Below are 14,640 nucleotides of genomic sequence, written 5' to 3'. Positions count from 1 at the left end.
CTTCTGCTCCGTGTCTATTGCATCAGCCTGCCTGGAGTTTCTGAAGTATTGGTACTTTTTGTTTATTGTTCTGTACTGTTATACCCTGTATAGTCTACTGTTTGTACTATGTGCAGCGCTGCGGAAACCTTGTGGCGCCTAACAAATAAAAGATAATAATAATAATAATTTTGATAGCAGCCAATTAACCTACCAGTATGTTTTTGGAGTGTGGAAGGAAACCGGAGCACCCCTGTAGTGGGAAAGGTTGGTAACTGGAGGTCAAGAGCAGTTTAATCCTACCACAGTCTTTGATATAGGGCCATCATTCTTCAAATGCAAGTGAAAGGGGATTTCTATACAGAAAGTTAATATAATTAGTGCCATAAAAATTCATATATATATATATACATATTTTCTTATACATTTTCCAAAAGCCTTGTGTTTTAATCACACTGTATGTGAAAAGGTGTCTCTAAGAGCATCTGAGAAAAATGTACATGTTCATACCACAGTGCAGCTTTATTCTGACACTAGCTGCTAATTTCCCCGCATATAGAGCGGCTCTCATCAGGTGTGACCAAAGAAGTCAGTGATTGGAGGGATGTGACCAGCAGGCGTGGCTTACACAAATAGTTTTTTGGATCAGGTCGTAAGGGCTCTTTTTGGTGAGCTTACCTTGGGCGTCTGCACTTGACGGGAGTGTCTTTGGGATTGGTGCTGCCGTTACGGATTCTTCGGGTGTTCCGGTTTCCGACCTTGTTGTTTGTCGTCTTGTTTGTGCCGTGGCGCAACCTGGGGAGAGAGAAGAGAGAGCGAGGAAAATGGGGGGGGGGGCAGGGGTGGTGTGTGGAGAACACAGTATAGATGCGGTACCAACAATATACTCCTGGGGCTTAATGTAGGTTATAGCTCGTTTTGCTGGTGTGGGTCTATAGCTCTTTGCCCTGTTTACAGCCCTAATTGCAATGTATATTGTGGTGGTTTGGTATCTCCTGTGAGGGGTGTGTCTAATGATCTGTGGGGGGGTTTAGAAGCTCTTGGTTGGTTAGAGCTATTTATAGAGGCAGTTAATGTTGTGATAGCCTCTTTTTTATATTTATGTGCTGTGATGTGCTATGCTAATGATGTATTGGCGGGTTAATATGGACTATGTGTTCTGATACGGGGGAGATGCGGGTGGGAGAATACTTTTGCTTAGGAAGCTCTTACAAGAGCAGTTTGGTGGTCGCTAGCCTGTCTCTCTGTCCTGTAGTTTAGGCACTGCAGTCAGAAATTATTGTAGCGTGTCCCGAGCGGTAGCGTTACTGTGGCCAAGCGGGTGCTGCTGGTTCACCTGAAGCGCTTGCGCCGGACTTCCGGTTTTGGTGGAGCGCACTCTGCGTTCCACTGCAGGCTGAGTTGATTCGTTGTCTTTCTGCTTCAAACTTTGATCCTGGAGAGTTATGCGAGTGGTGTTTCCAGGGGCAGAGGTGAGTGTTCATGGAGTCTTTTTGCGCGGTGTGTAGGGGTGGTCCAACGCGTTTCGTCCTTAGACTTTGTCAGGGATGTGGCTGTACTGTTATTTCCTTGTGCTTTTATCCTGCTTTGTTTTCACTGTATCCAATTACGTTCTTCCGGAAGGGGGGCGGGCGGGGGGTTTTATATTTTAAATGTTTTAATTATTGGTGGATTGCTTTTATTTTATTTGCGACTTGCTGGTATTAATGGGATATTGTATAATTTTCAGGTGCATTCAGTAAAGGGGGATGCTAATTATTGCGGGGACCTTGATGATCCGTTTTTGGCATTGCCTGCTTTCTTTTGATATTGTCATTACTATTTCGGAATTTCTTAACGGAATTTCTTAATGGGAGCAGACCACTGATTGTGGGTTAAAATAGGTTTAAAATGTCTAAACTATTGGTGGATTCCTGTTTATTGCCTATCCTACTGCTATTAATTGGGATATTAAATAATTTTAATTTTAAGGTGCATATCATATATGGGGGATGCTATTAATGCGGGGACCTTGATGATCCGTTGGTTTAGATATTGGCGTTACTTATCATATGTTTCTTAGTAGAATATCCTTATTGGGAGCTTACCAGTGGTTGTGCGTATAGGGGGGGAGGGGGGTTTTGATCTATTTTATCAGATACATGAGGTGGGTGTGTTATTGTAGGGGCATTTTTTTGGGGTCTGAGGTGTATTGGGATTAATGACCAGTGGGATGGTGGTTTAATTTAGTATTAATTTGTTGTTATTTTTTTTGTTATTTTTATTCTTATTTTTATTTATATTTATTTTTATTTTTTTCATTATATATTTTTTTTAAAAATATTTAATATTTATTATTTTAATTTTATTGTAGTAATGAATTTTTATTTAATTTTAATTTTCGCTCTCTGGGTATTAATTTGTAGGTGGGGGAGCTAGTGGCTTTTACTCTAGGACTGACACGCGAACTTTGACTTCCGTTGAAGAAACTCTTTATTCCAATATGAAAAGAGATCTTTTTTTAATAATTCTCCAATGTATGTGACGACTGAACGTATATTTTGTTGTTGTATTATATTCTTGTTAGAGTCCAAAGGGAATATTGTGTTTGAAAATAATTTGCAGTCAGCTGAGGGGGCTCCTGATGTTGTATCCAATAGATTTACTGTCTGATCGTCTGACTTCAATAGAAAAAAACAAACCTCGGAGAAAACCTTATCTAAAATCTTTATTTTATTTTTATAATATTTTATAATATTTATTAAAAAAAATTCTTGTTTTAAGTGGTGCTGTAACATTACATGCTGACAGGACCGGGAAGTCATTATCATTATTATTTAGGATTTTGAAATGAAATAAAATAAAAATTAAATAAAAAAGCTGCGATAACATAGAAGGGGTCCAAACTAATTAAATCTTGCAGATTACTGAGAAGTTAATGGAGCAGTAAGTGGTGTGTAGTAAGAGTACACATAGCTAAATTAAAGTTTAGCTGTTACCGATCCAGACGTAACTCTTCAAGGAGTGTTTGATGTGTCTGGTGGAATAAAGGAAAAGATTATTTTTAAGATAGCCCCTTCTCCTCTGCTGCACCTGGTTCTGATCGTTTGCGAAATCTGTGAAGATAAAGACACAGGTAATTTGTCATTAGAGGTTTTGTTTGAGAGAATCTTTGGTATAATGGATCTGCAGCAATGTGTATGTGAAGAAGGATTTCCAGTTCTATCCTGCAGGAAATGTACAGTGTAGAGAGAGGTGAATAAAACTGGCAGCATCTTTGGGTGTGAGATGAGGTGGTGATATCCTGCTCCTCGGAAGTCTCAGTCCGGTGTTACAATAGTCTACTCACAAGAAAACATGAACTTTCCAGTCGCCTCTTGTGAATGGAATCACCAAACCGTTACTCTCTTAACCTGAGCCAGGCTTGGGAAGCGATCACCCCCACCCCATGTTGGTTGCACTTGCAGATAACGTACCTCAGCTGTGACCTCCAAGTGGCAAATAAAGCATGTACAAATATCAAAGGACATGTCAAGCCAACTTAACTGGTGTGGTTTTTTTGAGGGGAGAGCTGGAATTTCTTGGCTACCGAGAGTTAGCTTGAACTGGAAAAATGAAGGAAAAAGGGTCAGGGCTTCTATTAGAGAAAATGACCCGTATGTGTTAAGTGGGACCAGAGCTTTAGTACTTATCCTTTTTAAAAGTCTCTAATCACTGCATCTATTCAAACCCTGGACATCTCTGTCCAACCTGCGGTGAAATTCACAATTCGTTTACATCCATATTTGTGGAAAAACAATTGGAATTAGAAATGAAAGCAATTTATTTTTTTGTGTTTTATGCTTTCTAGCAATTCCGAAGAATTTTAATTTTTGTAATTTATTACGTTCAAGATACCATTTCTGCTGTCCTTAGAGGGCTGCTCTTTATTATATCCATAACTGTCACCAGGGTCGGACTGGGACTGAAATCGGCCCTGGCATCGAGTGTACACCGGCCGTGCCCTCCTTGCAGTTAATCTGGCTGTCTCAAGTAGCTTTATTTGACCCCAGTGCTATGGTACTCATCTCCAGCAATTGCATTTCATCAATTTTATTTTGTATTCTTTTTCTTTTTAAAAAAAAAAAAACTTTTTAGCAAAATGCTTGTACCAACACAGTAGTAATCAGAATATCTTCATGCTGAGACAAGTGCAGAATGTGTTAAATCTATGTCAGTCTATAGCAAACCTTCTGAATTTACCCTATCAAACATTCACAGATGGTGAAATAGTCAGTATAGTATGTATTTTGTTATTTTATTGAGGTTGAAACTGATTTTAGTTTGACTTTAAATAATAATGAATGGTTCTTAGGGGTCAAGCCAATAACTTGCATAGAAAGATGAAATTGGCAAGACTGTATAATCCCATTAGTTACTGAACTACAAGTCCCATGATGCCTGTCCTTGGACAATGTACTAACAATGAAGTGGTTGGCAATGTAATATGGGAGATGTAGAACTGAAACGGCAGGAAAACAGATGGTTAATCCCTACCTTGCGCTAATTTATTACAGTCTTATTGGAGGGCCAAATGCAATGATTCAAACAATGAAACATTGTTCACACACACTTCATACCACTTGGTCAATTGATGACCTCATACACATTCTGTCTCATTGGCCAATATGATTAAATCCAGTAGAAATAGATGGAGCCACACCCTGGATTTTAATCATTTTGGGATAGGGCCACATGCTGGATTTAGATTACATAGGGTGGGGCCCCATGCTGTGGGTCTTGCTAATTTGAAGACCAGACTAGGCTGCTCCTGTGTACCAACGTTAAATAGTTCACCATATGACCGTTGCTTACATGTTACCATTTAATAAGATAAAAAAGCAGTGCTCGTAACTGATATGAGATAAACGCATTGATTGCCAGACAGAAGTTACAGGTAGCATTTTTTTTATATCCTCTATTCTAAACGAACCCTGCTCTATACTGGTTACAAGTAATTCATCTGAGTGTTAATTTTCTATTATAAATGTGCAAAGATAGAACTAGTCATTTGTTGCTCAATGACCCATGTGAGTATGATTCTGCTGCTGCAATCCCTGGTGGAAATAGATTCCCTGGTTTAAATAGTTTCTGTTATATTGGCAGGAGGACGAGACACCATCTCATTAAACGATTCAGCCGTTCCAACCACACAGAGACCAAAGTCACCGATGATGACATTCACTGACGTTCCTTGCCATAAACCTCTGACCTATGAAGGTAATAATGAGACACGGATGAAGGTTGAATCACTAACGAAACATATGAAATGTATATATGTGTGTGTGTGTGTGTGTATATAATATTGTATAATCTGCCCATCATTGGTTGAAACCTTCTATTGTGACTAGCTTTTTGTACTGGAATTTTTAAAACACTGGGCGTCATTAGTGGAATCGGCAGTGTGGCGTGACACATATGCACCAAGTGTCTTCAGAATGTTCAGTTACTGTTAGATACATTCTACTAGATTGTATGTGTGTAATTGGTAGTCAACCACTCAATCATATGATCTCCTTATTCAATTGTGTCCTGCTGATTACTGTTTAAAACAGGGGCTTAAATGAATATAACAGTAGCTCATACAGTTTTGTTTATTTTTTTGTTCTGTCAGCACACAGACAACCAACAGTAGAAATATGTTCCAGTGATTTGGGCATGCTGGCCAAAAATGAGACTACTCAGCTGCTGGAGAGCTCCCAAGATCCGCTTGGTAATGCTTACGAAAACATGTATCTTCATCCTTTAATTCCTCTTCTGTGTACAGAAAATGAAGAGCTGGAGAAAACAGGAAAGCAGATCATTGAACTTACAGAAACACTGGCAGCTGTAGAATTAGAGAACCTAAGTTCTGTTGAAGGTCACACTATTACTGGTGATCCGCCTTTCCTTGATGGTTTGGAATCCCCTCTGTCCAGTCCGGGAGCGACTGAAAAACTGGAAGCAGAGGATTTACCAGCAGCCGCACCAGAAGAAACTCAAGAATCTACCGATGGAAGCTTAGAAAGCATTGGACTCGAAAACTGTTTGGATCTAAAAGATGACCAATCAGTGTCTCCTGATATGGATGAAACTTTAAAATGTGTTTTCAATTTGGAAAGTGATAAATCTATGCAGGACAATGGATCATGACAAACTATCCGCAGTTTCCAAAGATGTGGTGTCGTTGTTGTTTAGACAAGTTTTATTTTCATGTTTTAAATTGAAGCATCGTTAAATGTTGTGAATCAAACCTGAGAAGTCTGGACATTTCATTGACTCTGTGGATTCTCTTTGTGTTCGGCGTTTGAGAAGATTTAATAGTGCTGCTTGTCTGTTGTAGCTTGGAAGAAATGGTTAACTTGTGTCCCATGTTAAGTGTGTCTGTTTCAATATATGTGTTTGTGAAAACTTGGGCGATGTTTTATTTATACACAGAATTGGGAGAAATGTTCTTACATTCTTAAGTTAATGCGTCTCACTGAACCATATTTGTAATGAGACCTGTAGTAACTTCAGATACTGCAAATATTTCCATGTTGGAATCGATAACGTTTCTGGTCATCCAAGTGTGTTTGTGCAATACAAGTGTGTCCTTTGGATTTATATATGAAGACTGTGTTTATTTGCACACTCACTTCTTCTTCTTGTTTTTGTGTTTTTATTTTTGGGATTCTTCCATTATAATATTACTCTATGTTTGCAGCTTAATCAAGTCTGCTACTTCTGATTTGGTTTGGGAGGACCAAGCAGAAGTAGCAATCTCCACTATTGTGGCTTCTGATTGGCCCTCCCATTCACAGCCCACTCTGCATCCTCAAACACCTCTAGTTTTCAGCCGGGCTGTCGGATGAACCACAGAGTCTGGGGGTTCTGTGAATTTTTGCTGCTTCTTGTCTAATTGTTATACAATGTCTATATAAGTAATGATAATTCTACTTTTCAGTAAATATTTACTATACAGCAAGGAGACGCTATAGACATTTCTTGCATGGTATATACTATTGCTAATGGCCACTGTGATATATATTTTTGCTCACAATGGTTAAAGCAGTAGGCCTTTAACTATGAAATGAGCAAGGTAGAAAGATTTGCCTTGATACAGCCTCTCTCATTATGTGTACCCTTCTCTATTCATTGGAAATGTTACTGGGTTCTAATCTTGTTTAATTCATTCCTATATGTTCCTGCTCCAGGGGAGCTTGCATTCTAATTTCCATATCACAGACACAGAATGTACCTATGCTTTTGTGAGACAACCCACGCAAGCTCAGGCAGGACATAGGAAGTCCAGACATACAGCTCCCTGGGTGCCCAGCAGTGCTCATCACAGTGCTGCCCATTAAGTTGTGGTACATTCCTATCTCTAATGGCATATACCACCTGACCCGGTATAAGTTGTAATACTGAGTAACCCATCCGGTGGCTGTTCCCGGTTTGGTTACATCATTGTCTATGTAAGGAGAATACTAGAAAGAAGCTATTAACAGAATCCGGGTTTCGTATTAAAATAAACCTAAACTGTAAGTACAGTTTACATTATATAGAGTAGTTACTAATAATGTTCACTAATATATATATATATATATATATATATATATATATATATATATATATATATAGTCAAAATTGCCATACATAGACAGATCATGAGATGTTTGAGATTGTATTTGTTATATAGTGGGGTGCAAGCTATTGCTCTCTGTTGTCTGACACTTTCTGGCTGCATGGTCCGTCGATATGATAACTAATAGGAGGGGGCCAATTCAATTCGGCCGCGTTACTCTAGGAATGACGTGGCCTGCACACTATTACCATTACTACCGTAATAGTGCGCAGTATTATTTTTAGTACGGTAATTTTAACGCTGATCTTTGCTTGCAGCCCTCGGGCCCGCTAGCAAAAATCCAGGTTAAAATTACCCTATTAAAGGTAATAGTACTAGTGCCGCGTTAATCCTAGACTAACATGGCCGAATAGAATCAGCCCCGAAGTCTGCTGCTAGTTCCTGACGCTTTTACATGTGTATTTATTTGGGAATGTTATTAGGAACGGTTTTATAAAGGACAAATTGTATTTTAAGTTTAGCGTATTATTAAAGGGGGGGTGTCCTGTTAATAAATCTTATTATAAAATATTCTGCCCAAGTCCGGTGTTGAGTTTCTGGTGTGTGGGTATAATCCATTAACCAACCATATGGTGGCGACAGGCATGACTTTACACACCTCCTTATTTTGTTGTGAATGCAAGTGCAATGCTGTTATTACGGCTGAACCTTTAGAACATTTAATACACCTTTCTGGAATACAAAGATAAGCAGTGTTGCATTCTTGTACGTATGGATATGTATTTACAATGGGACCATTGGCTTAGCCACTTTTACTTACCCCAATACCCCTTCCAATGTATTGCTTCACTGTTCCAACTTTACAGCACCCCAAGATGGAAGTAATGCAGCTCTAATTACGGCAATGGCTAAATGTCTGTCTACAAGAAAATAGAGAGTACACTACACGATCATACATACTGGACTAAAAGGCCAGCTTTTATTTCTAAGCTTATGTCCAAATTAGATTAATACATTTTGGAATATACAAAAAAATATGCAAATCAAAGCACTAAAATCTAAGCAAGAATACTCATACCATAAAGTAAGTTTAGTTGTTGGATCTCTGCGGTTTCAGCCGTCTTGCGACTCTTGGATTCTTCAGACTTTCGTTATCTTTAATGTATTTATCCCAGTTCGTGTTGCTGCAGGAACCAATCACACAACAAGCAAGACGTGCGCCGGCGTTTCCATTTTCCAGACTGGCCTGGTTATTGCCTTTACCAAGGTCATCCGCCAGTTTGTGGATAACGATTGATTTACCAACAGCGGAAAACGGGCCAAATAGGGTAGCCTCAAGATTTGTGAGGTGTTGCTGGATCTTCCCGTTTCGGACACGAAAATTCCCAAAATCTCCAGGGTGGTTTGGGTGGTTTACGGATAATGGATTGTAGTGTCCGCCGGCAGAGTCGCAGCCGTTGCTGAGGTCACCGTAGCTGTGGATGTGAATTGCTCTAGAAGACTGATTGACGTCCATAGGAAACCCCTCTACAGTGAAGATGGCTTGTAGCTTTCCATTTGGATAGACCTGTTTGAGCAAGACTTGTCCTGTGACTTTAATATCGGTCACATTCAGTTTTGGATTTGGTTGTAGGTTACATGTGGCATAGACCGACCTATTTGCATTGTTCTGAAAGGGAACGTCATTGAGTAGCACGGTCCATAACTGATTTACCTTCTGGGAGATATCTGTTAATGTTTCACCTTGGCAAGCTGGCCCCCCTTCCGCTTTGGTTCCAAAGGAAATTGAAATAAAGAAGATAATAGTTGGGTAAATCTTGGAGCACATGGTCCAATTTTATCTATAAATAAAAAGCACATTGATGCATTGGTGAATTCAATTTCTGTAATCCTACAAATAACCAAACGTGCAAGAATATTCAACACTGAAAGTTGATAAGCCTGTGAAAACTACATTATTGTTTTATCAGGACATTTTAAGTAAAATAGCTATATTTTGTCATGAGTTGATCAGTATAAACCTTATTTTTCTGCCAGTTACCCATAATTCCCAGGGCCCTCTTTTGATTTGACTAACTGGTCTGTATTAATACCCTGCTTTGAAATGCAGGAGGAAATTCTCTCTGTTGAGGGCTGTATTTAAAACGTTATGTAATTGAAGTATGATATATTGCACTCTGTTCTGTCACGAAAAACTGCAATTAAAGAACAAAGGCAAGGATCTTAGTTGTATCCTATGTGCTAAGCATACATAAGCCAAGCATTATTTTCAAGAGAGAATTTGTAACTATTATGATACAAAAACATTCTACCATTATTCTATGAAGTTACCATTCTAAAGAGTGACGTTAAATCCGTTCTACTTTTGTAAGGAGAAAATACATATTATGAATTGAATGAAATTTTTCCAGTACCAAAACCTGGCACATGCAGGAACCCTACACCTGGTGGGACTGTCACAATGATTTTTTTATATCTAGAAATGCTAAATATTTTAAATATGGCCTTTTTTGGATAAGAAAAAAAAACTACTGCCGATTCGGTGTCTTAAGCAGTCATCAGACACCGGAAGAGATGACTCCCCATATTTTTTGGAGGAAGGAGAAAACTAATATATGGCTTTTCTATCAAAATAATATTCTGCCTACTGTTATAATTTTTAAAGAGTAAGTTAAATATTTTCATGAGGAAAACTGGGGCACATGAGATCATTACCCATAGACTTACTATAGAACATAGCTTTAGAATTGATGCAGGCTGTTAAATTCATACTGCTTATCCAAATTAAGAGAGTGTGTACTACAATTATCTATCAAAGGGTCATTGATCCCTATGAGAATCAGAGGGCAATGTGGTTCAATGATTCTGGCCTCCAGACAGCAAGATTACATTTATCTTATTGGCAAATGATCATGTTATTATTTTGTTAGACATTCCAGATAAGAATGTATATTATGTTATATGTAAAGTAATTGTTTGCATTGTTACAGTGGACAATGTCTAAATGGAAGCAAATAAGTCCTCAATCAGAGCTGGGCTTGATTGACAGAATTAAAGTAGATATAATGCATAGTTGTCTACTCTTCCGGAATGTCCGGGAGACTCCTGAATTTTGTATAATTGAATGCCCGGAGGAGTAGGCCACCCTTCCGTGTCCTGCTCACTTCCTAGTGAAGTGGGTGGGACAATGGGCCTCAGTGATGCACTTGGTGTCATTGTGTCCTGCCCATTCGCATAAAAACAGAAATTATGCAATTGCGGCTTTTCTTCGTGGGTCGTGGCCAAAATTTTGCGATTTGACACATCATGCCTCCACCACAGCTGCCACCCGACCTTAAAAGTGGGCAAGTATGATGTAGTGGAATAGATTGCAGCTTATTTAAATAACACTATGGACAAATTTAAAGCAATGTGGATGTTATGTAGAAACCCTTTTCAATGACTTAACAACTAAATAATTGAGTACAAATTAAAACAATAATGTTTGACTAACTATCCCAGTTGTCGCTCTGAACATGCCCAGAAGCAGACTATACACCATACTTGCCAACTCTCCCGGAAAGTCCTCCCGAAATTCAGGTCAGTCTCCCGGGCGAGCTGGCATTTCCCCCGGATGCTGGATATCACCGAGAATCACGTCATTTGACGCGATTCTCGGTGAATCATGCCATTTTGGAGGGGGTGGGGTGAGGCCAATCGCGTCATTTTGGCTCCGCCCCTGCGATGTGAATTCCGTTTTGCGGGGGGCGGGGCCAAAATTACACAATTTGCCTCGCCCCACCCCCTCCCGCCCTCCAGTCACGCCCCCTCTCCCGGAAACTTGTTTCCGGGAGTTGGCAAGTATGCTATACACCAGTGAACGCCGCAATGTCCAATTCATCTTCGAGCTCGAAAAGGACCTTTACAAGAGCCTATGATTTCAGGGGAGGATCGGGAGGGAAATGGACGTTTGCATGTACTTTAAAGCTTAGGCACATGCAGCACCGCCCGATTCAAGCTTCAAGCACCTCAAAGGTGGGTGTTTTGCTGTTGTTTCACTTGCACCAGCTACAGGTCAGGTGTAAGTAGCGAGTGATAGTGATGACTGTCGTCTGCAATGCTAGAACATGTGTTTGCAATCAGCAGCAAAAATGGGAAGAAATTTAAAACACTTTTTTTTTAAAAAAAATTAATGACTATATTATTAACAGGTGACATTTATTAAATATTATTTTCTCCTATGTGCATTTTGTTGGGACTTTATATTCCACCTATGTATTGTATGTATCCTGCAGTGTATTTATTATCTGTCAGAGCAGAGCGTATCTAGACCCGTATTCAACAAGTGACGTTTCTTTGCATCCACTCCTTACTGAATATCTGCATTTAAAGAGAAAAAACACAACATTAGTTTTGCACGCCTTAACCAGGCCCGCAATGTGTTGTACAGAAAGTTTTGTGCTCAATGCTTGTTTCTTTTTTGAATTGTAATACAAAAATAGTTCCAAAAATATTTTTATCGTCATCAGAAAAAGTCTATTATTTATTTATGTTTACTCTGCTGTGGCGAAAGACAAATAATAATATTTGATGTGGAAACCGAACATGATTAGAGATACGTGAAAATATTACTTTTGCCATTCAACTAAAAATACATCAATAACCTGTAATTGAAATGATCAAAGTGAGCAGAGATTTTGTTGACTAATAGAATCCTAGTTTCTGGTTCATTGAAGTGTAAGGTGGAGGGAACAATGCAAAGGTGCACACTACGGAAGTAATAACAGGGCGTTGTACTTGGAGCCAGTAGCAGCTACGGAAAGCATCTTCCCTAATAACAAACATTTACACTTCTCTAAATATGTCTACAATACTGTCACACTTCTGCAGCTGGTTGCCACATTGGAATGAAGGCGCATAGCTAACAGCGCTCACAAAGGGGTTCATTTATTAACTATGAACTGGGGTGCAAAATGATTACTGAACAACAGCAGCTGCCTTGGTTGCTAAGCTGTAATGCGGTGTTGCACTTAAATACAGTGGGCCTGAGTCATTAAGGAAAGCGAGGCAAAAAAAAAGTATATTTTCACTGGGACAAACCATGGTACAATGCGAGGGGTGCAAATTAGTTTATTATTTTGCACATAAGTTAAATACTGGCTGTTTTTTCATCTAGCGCACAAATACTTGAAAGCTTTATTTTTACACTGAAATTTGAAGTTGATCTAGGACATTCCCTTCCCCAACTATAAATCTGTCCCCACATTTTCAATTATCCTTCCCCTCCAATGCAACATGGTTTTGCCAAAGTGCAAAGTTATTCATTTTTTTATTTTTTTTTTTATTTATTTTTTGTAGCTTTACTTTCCTTAAAGAATCAGGCCCAGTGTTCACAAATAAGCCCTAGCAACTGACTGACATCCTGGCAGACTTGATTCTGAAGTTGTGAGAGGAGCTTTATCTGTCTGCAATAAAGTGGGAAGGTAATGCTTTAATTTTTAACAGAGCTGTATAGATATGTCAGGAAGTTTTTATTTGGGGTCTTAATGATCATTTAAATATGCTAAAGCGGACCAAAATGGTTAAAATAAATTACAAAGTTCAACTGTATTTAATTTTTCACAATAATATTAAAATCATAATGTAAAGCTAAGCTTTGTTGCTGCCCTATTTTTGAGGCACTCGGTACAACATTTGGAATCCTTGTTGTACAAACTATTATAGTGTATAAAATGCCTTGTTTGCATTATGCTTCAGACTGTATTGCTATTAACTTACTCTTGTATTACTTTTAAATATACAGATGGAAACCTCTTTTATGACGTTTTAACACAAGTGGCTCATTTTTCTCCGTTCCACTTTGTCAGTTTGCTTTTACCTCCATAAATGGCACATATACCAGGATTCTATCATTTACTGACCAATATTCCTCTTTGAACATATGCAAGGAAATAAAATCCCTGTAAAAAACAATGCACACATTTATATACATTATTCTTTCTAAAGGAAACTTGGCGCGCGTCGTCTACCAAATGCAACCATTGTGCTGCCTGAAAGCCCATATATTAACCTTGGTTTGTAACAGAGAGAGGTGATTATTGATTAAAAACAGTTCAAGTACGGCTAGACTAATATTGGATGACAAGTATCTGATCTGGAATAAATTACAATACTATTGTAACAGTATAATAATAGTAATATAATGAGATGGCAGCTGAATGCAGGTCTAGCAATGTAACCACAATCATTAACTGCAAACATTTGGCACAGCAAAGTAAAATCTATGTAATAAAAATCTAGATTCGCTCCCAGGAAGTATGTTACATAATGACATGTTGCCTAGTAATGATGATGTCGGATCTGATTATTTTCCACAGTTTTTTTTTATCCCTTTAAAACAATTTGAAATGTTAGTTACCTCTGTAGTTGTTTGGAGCAGGAGACCAATGGAGTGAACATCAGAGATGACAGCAGTGTGTGATCAGAGTGTCAGCAGCCGGGTGGTGACTTTATAACACTGTGTCAGGGGAGTGGTCACATTAGCTGCAGGAAGCCCATTAGGATACACATTCCAGTGGAAGTTTTTGGAACAGATTCATTACCATTTGGTTATATAAGCTTGATTCAACAAACTACTGCGTCACTAACTTGCTTACTGTCCAAGTATGTTCTACGGAGGGAAAAAAGGAAAACAACTGAATATAATAACATAATAAATACTTTTGTCCACTACTGTTTGTTTCTTTTTTTTCTTTAATGCTGACCTTTAGCTACTTTACACATTTTTGTTACTGCAGTTTTGTTTTCTAGTTAGCAGTTGTGGATTTTTGCAAATAAAAAATATTAAAAGGGATTCAAAGGTTAATAGCTAATTATAGTGGAAAGCATTGTAAGCTTTGTCTTTGAGGTTACTCTGAACTCTGATTAAAAGGTAACAAAAAGCCATATGTTATACTAATATGTACCTGTAAGACTAAGCAGGTGTTGGAGTGTCTGAATATAGGTAAAAAGCAATCAAAAGTGTTTGTGCTGCTCTTTATAACAGTGGCGCACGCAGGGGGGGTTTCTGGTTCTCCAGAAACCCCTCCCCTCCGCGAACCAACGGTACTGTACAGCAC

At 38.7% G+C, this 14,640-nt stretch overlaps 2 protein-coding genes across 9 annotated transcripts in view; one reads left to right on the top strand and one right to left on the bottom strand.

Moving 5' to 3' along the window:
* CCDC149 (coiled-coil domain containing 149) overlaps positions 1-6,590 on the top strand; it is a 63,462-nt gene extending 56,872 nt beyond the window's left edge. For all 5 annotated transcript variants that reach the window (XM_075194739.1, XM_075194738.1, XM_075194741.1 and 2 more), the window contains 2 exons: positions 5,104-5,217; positions 5,612-6,590. In XM_075194739.1, the coding sequence (XP_075050840.1) occupies positions 5,104-5,217; positions 5,612-6,129 (632 nt within the window). In that variant the 3' untranslated portion in view covers positions 6,130-6,590. The remainder of the gene's footprint in view (positions 1-5,103; positions 5,218-5,611) is intronic.
* Positions 2,706-14,061, bottom strand: LOC142137293 (extracellular superoxide dismutase [Cu-Zn]-like). 4 transcript variants are annotated; one of them, XR_012687949.1, is made up of 4 exons: positions 13,941-14,061; positions 8,622-9,384; positions 8,364-8,463; positions 2,706-5,209 (listed from the first exon to the last, which is right to left on the bottom strand). XR_012687949.1 is itself a non-coding variant. In XM_075194743.1 (3 exons), the coding sequence occupies exon 2, from the start codon at positions 9,369-9,371 to the stop codon at positions 8,634-8,636; it is 738 nt and encodes a 245-aa protein (XP_075050844.1). In that variant the 5' UTR covers positions 9,372-9,384; positions 13,941-14,061; the 3' UTR covers positions 2,706-5,209; positions 8,622-8,633. The 4 variants fall into 4 exon arrangements, 3 of the variants coding, with proteins under 3 accessions (XP_075050844.1, XP_075050843.1, XP_075050845.1); XM_075194743.1 differs by lacking the exon at positions 8,364-8,463; XM_075194742.1 differs by lacking the exons at positions 2,706-5,209; positions 8,364-8,463 and having other exon boundaries at positions 8,493-9,384.
* Between the last annotated feature and the right edge of the window lie 579 nt (positions 14,062-14,640).

Source organism: Mixophyes fleayi, chromosome 1, assembly GCF_038048845.1.
Source record: "Mixophyes fleayi isolate aMixFle1 chromosome 1, aMixFle1.hap1, whole genome shotgun sequence".
Classification (NCBI taxonomy): Eukaryota; Metazoa; Chordata; class Amphibia; order Anura; family Limnodynastidae; genus Mixophyes; species Mixophyes fleayi.
The sequence above is the reverse complement of the archived record's forward strand: the minus strand, read 5'-3'. Positions and strand labels throughout refer to the sequence as shown.

Bases quoted from the DNA above. Each gene is read 5' to 3' on its own strand.
- LOC142137293 (XM_075194743.1), bottom strand. From the start codon at position 9,371: ATGTGCTCCAAGATTTACCCAACTATTATCTTCTTTATTTCAATTTCC.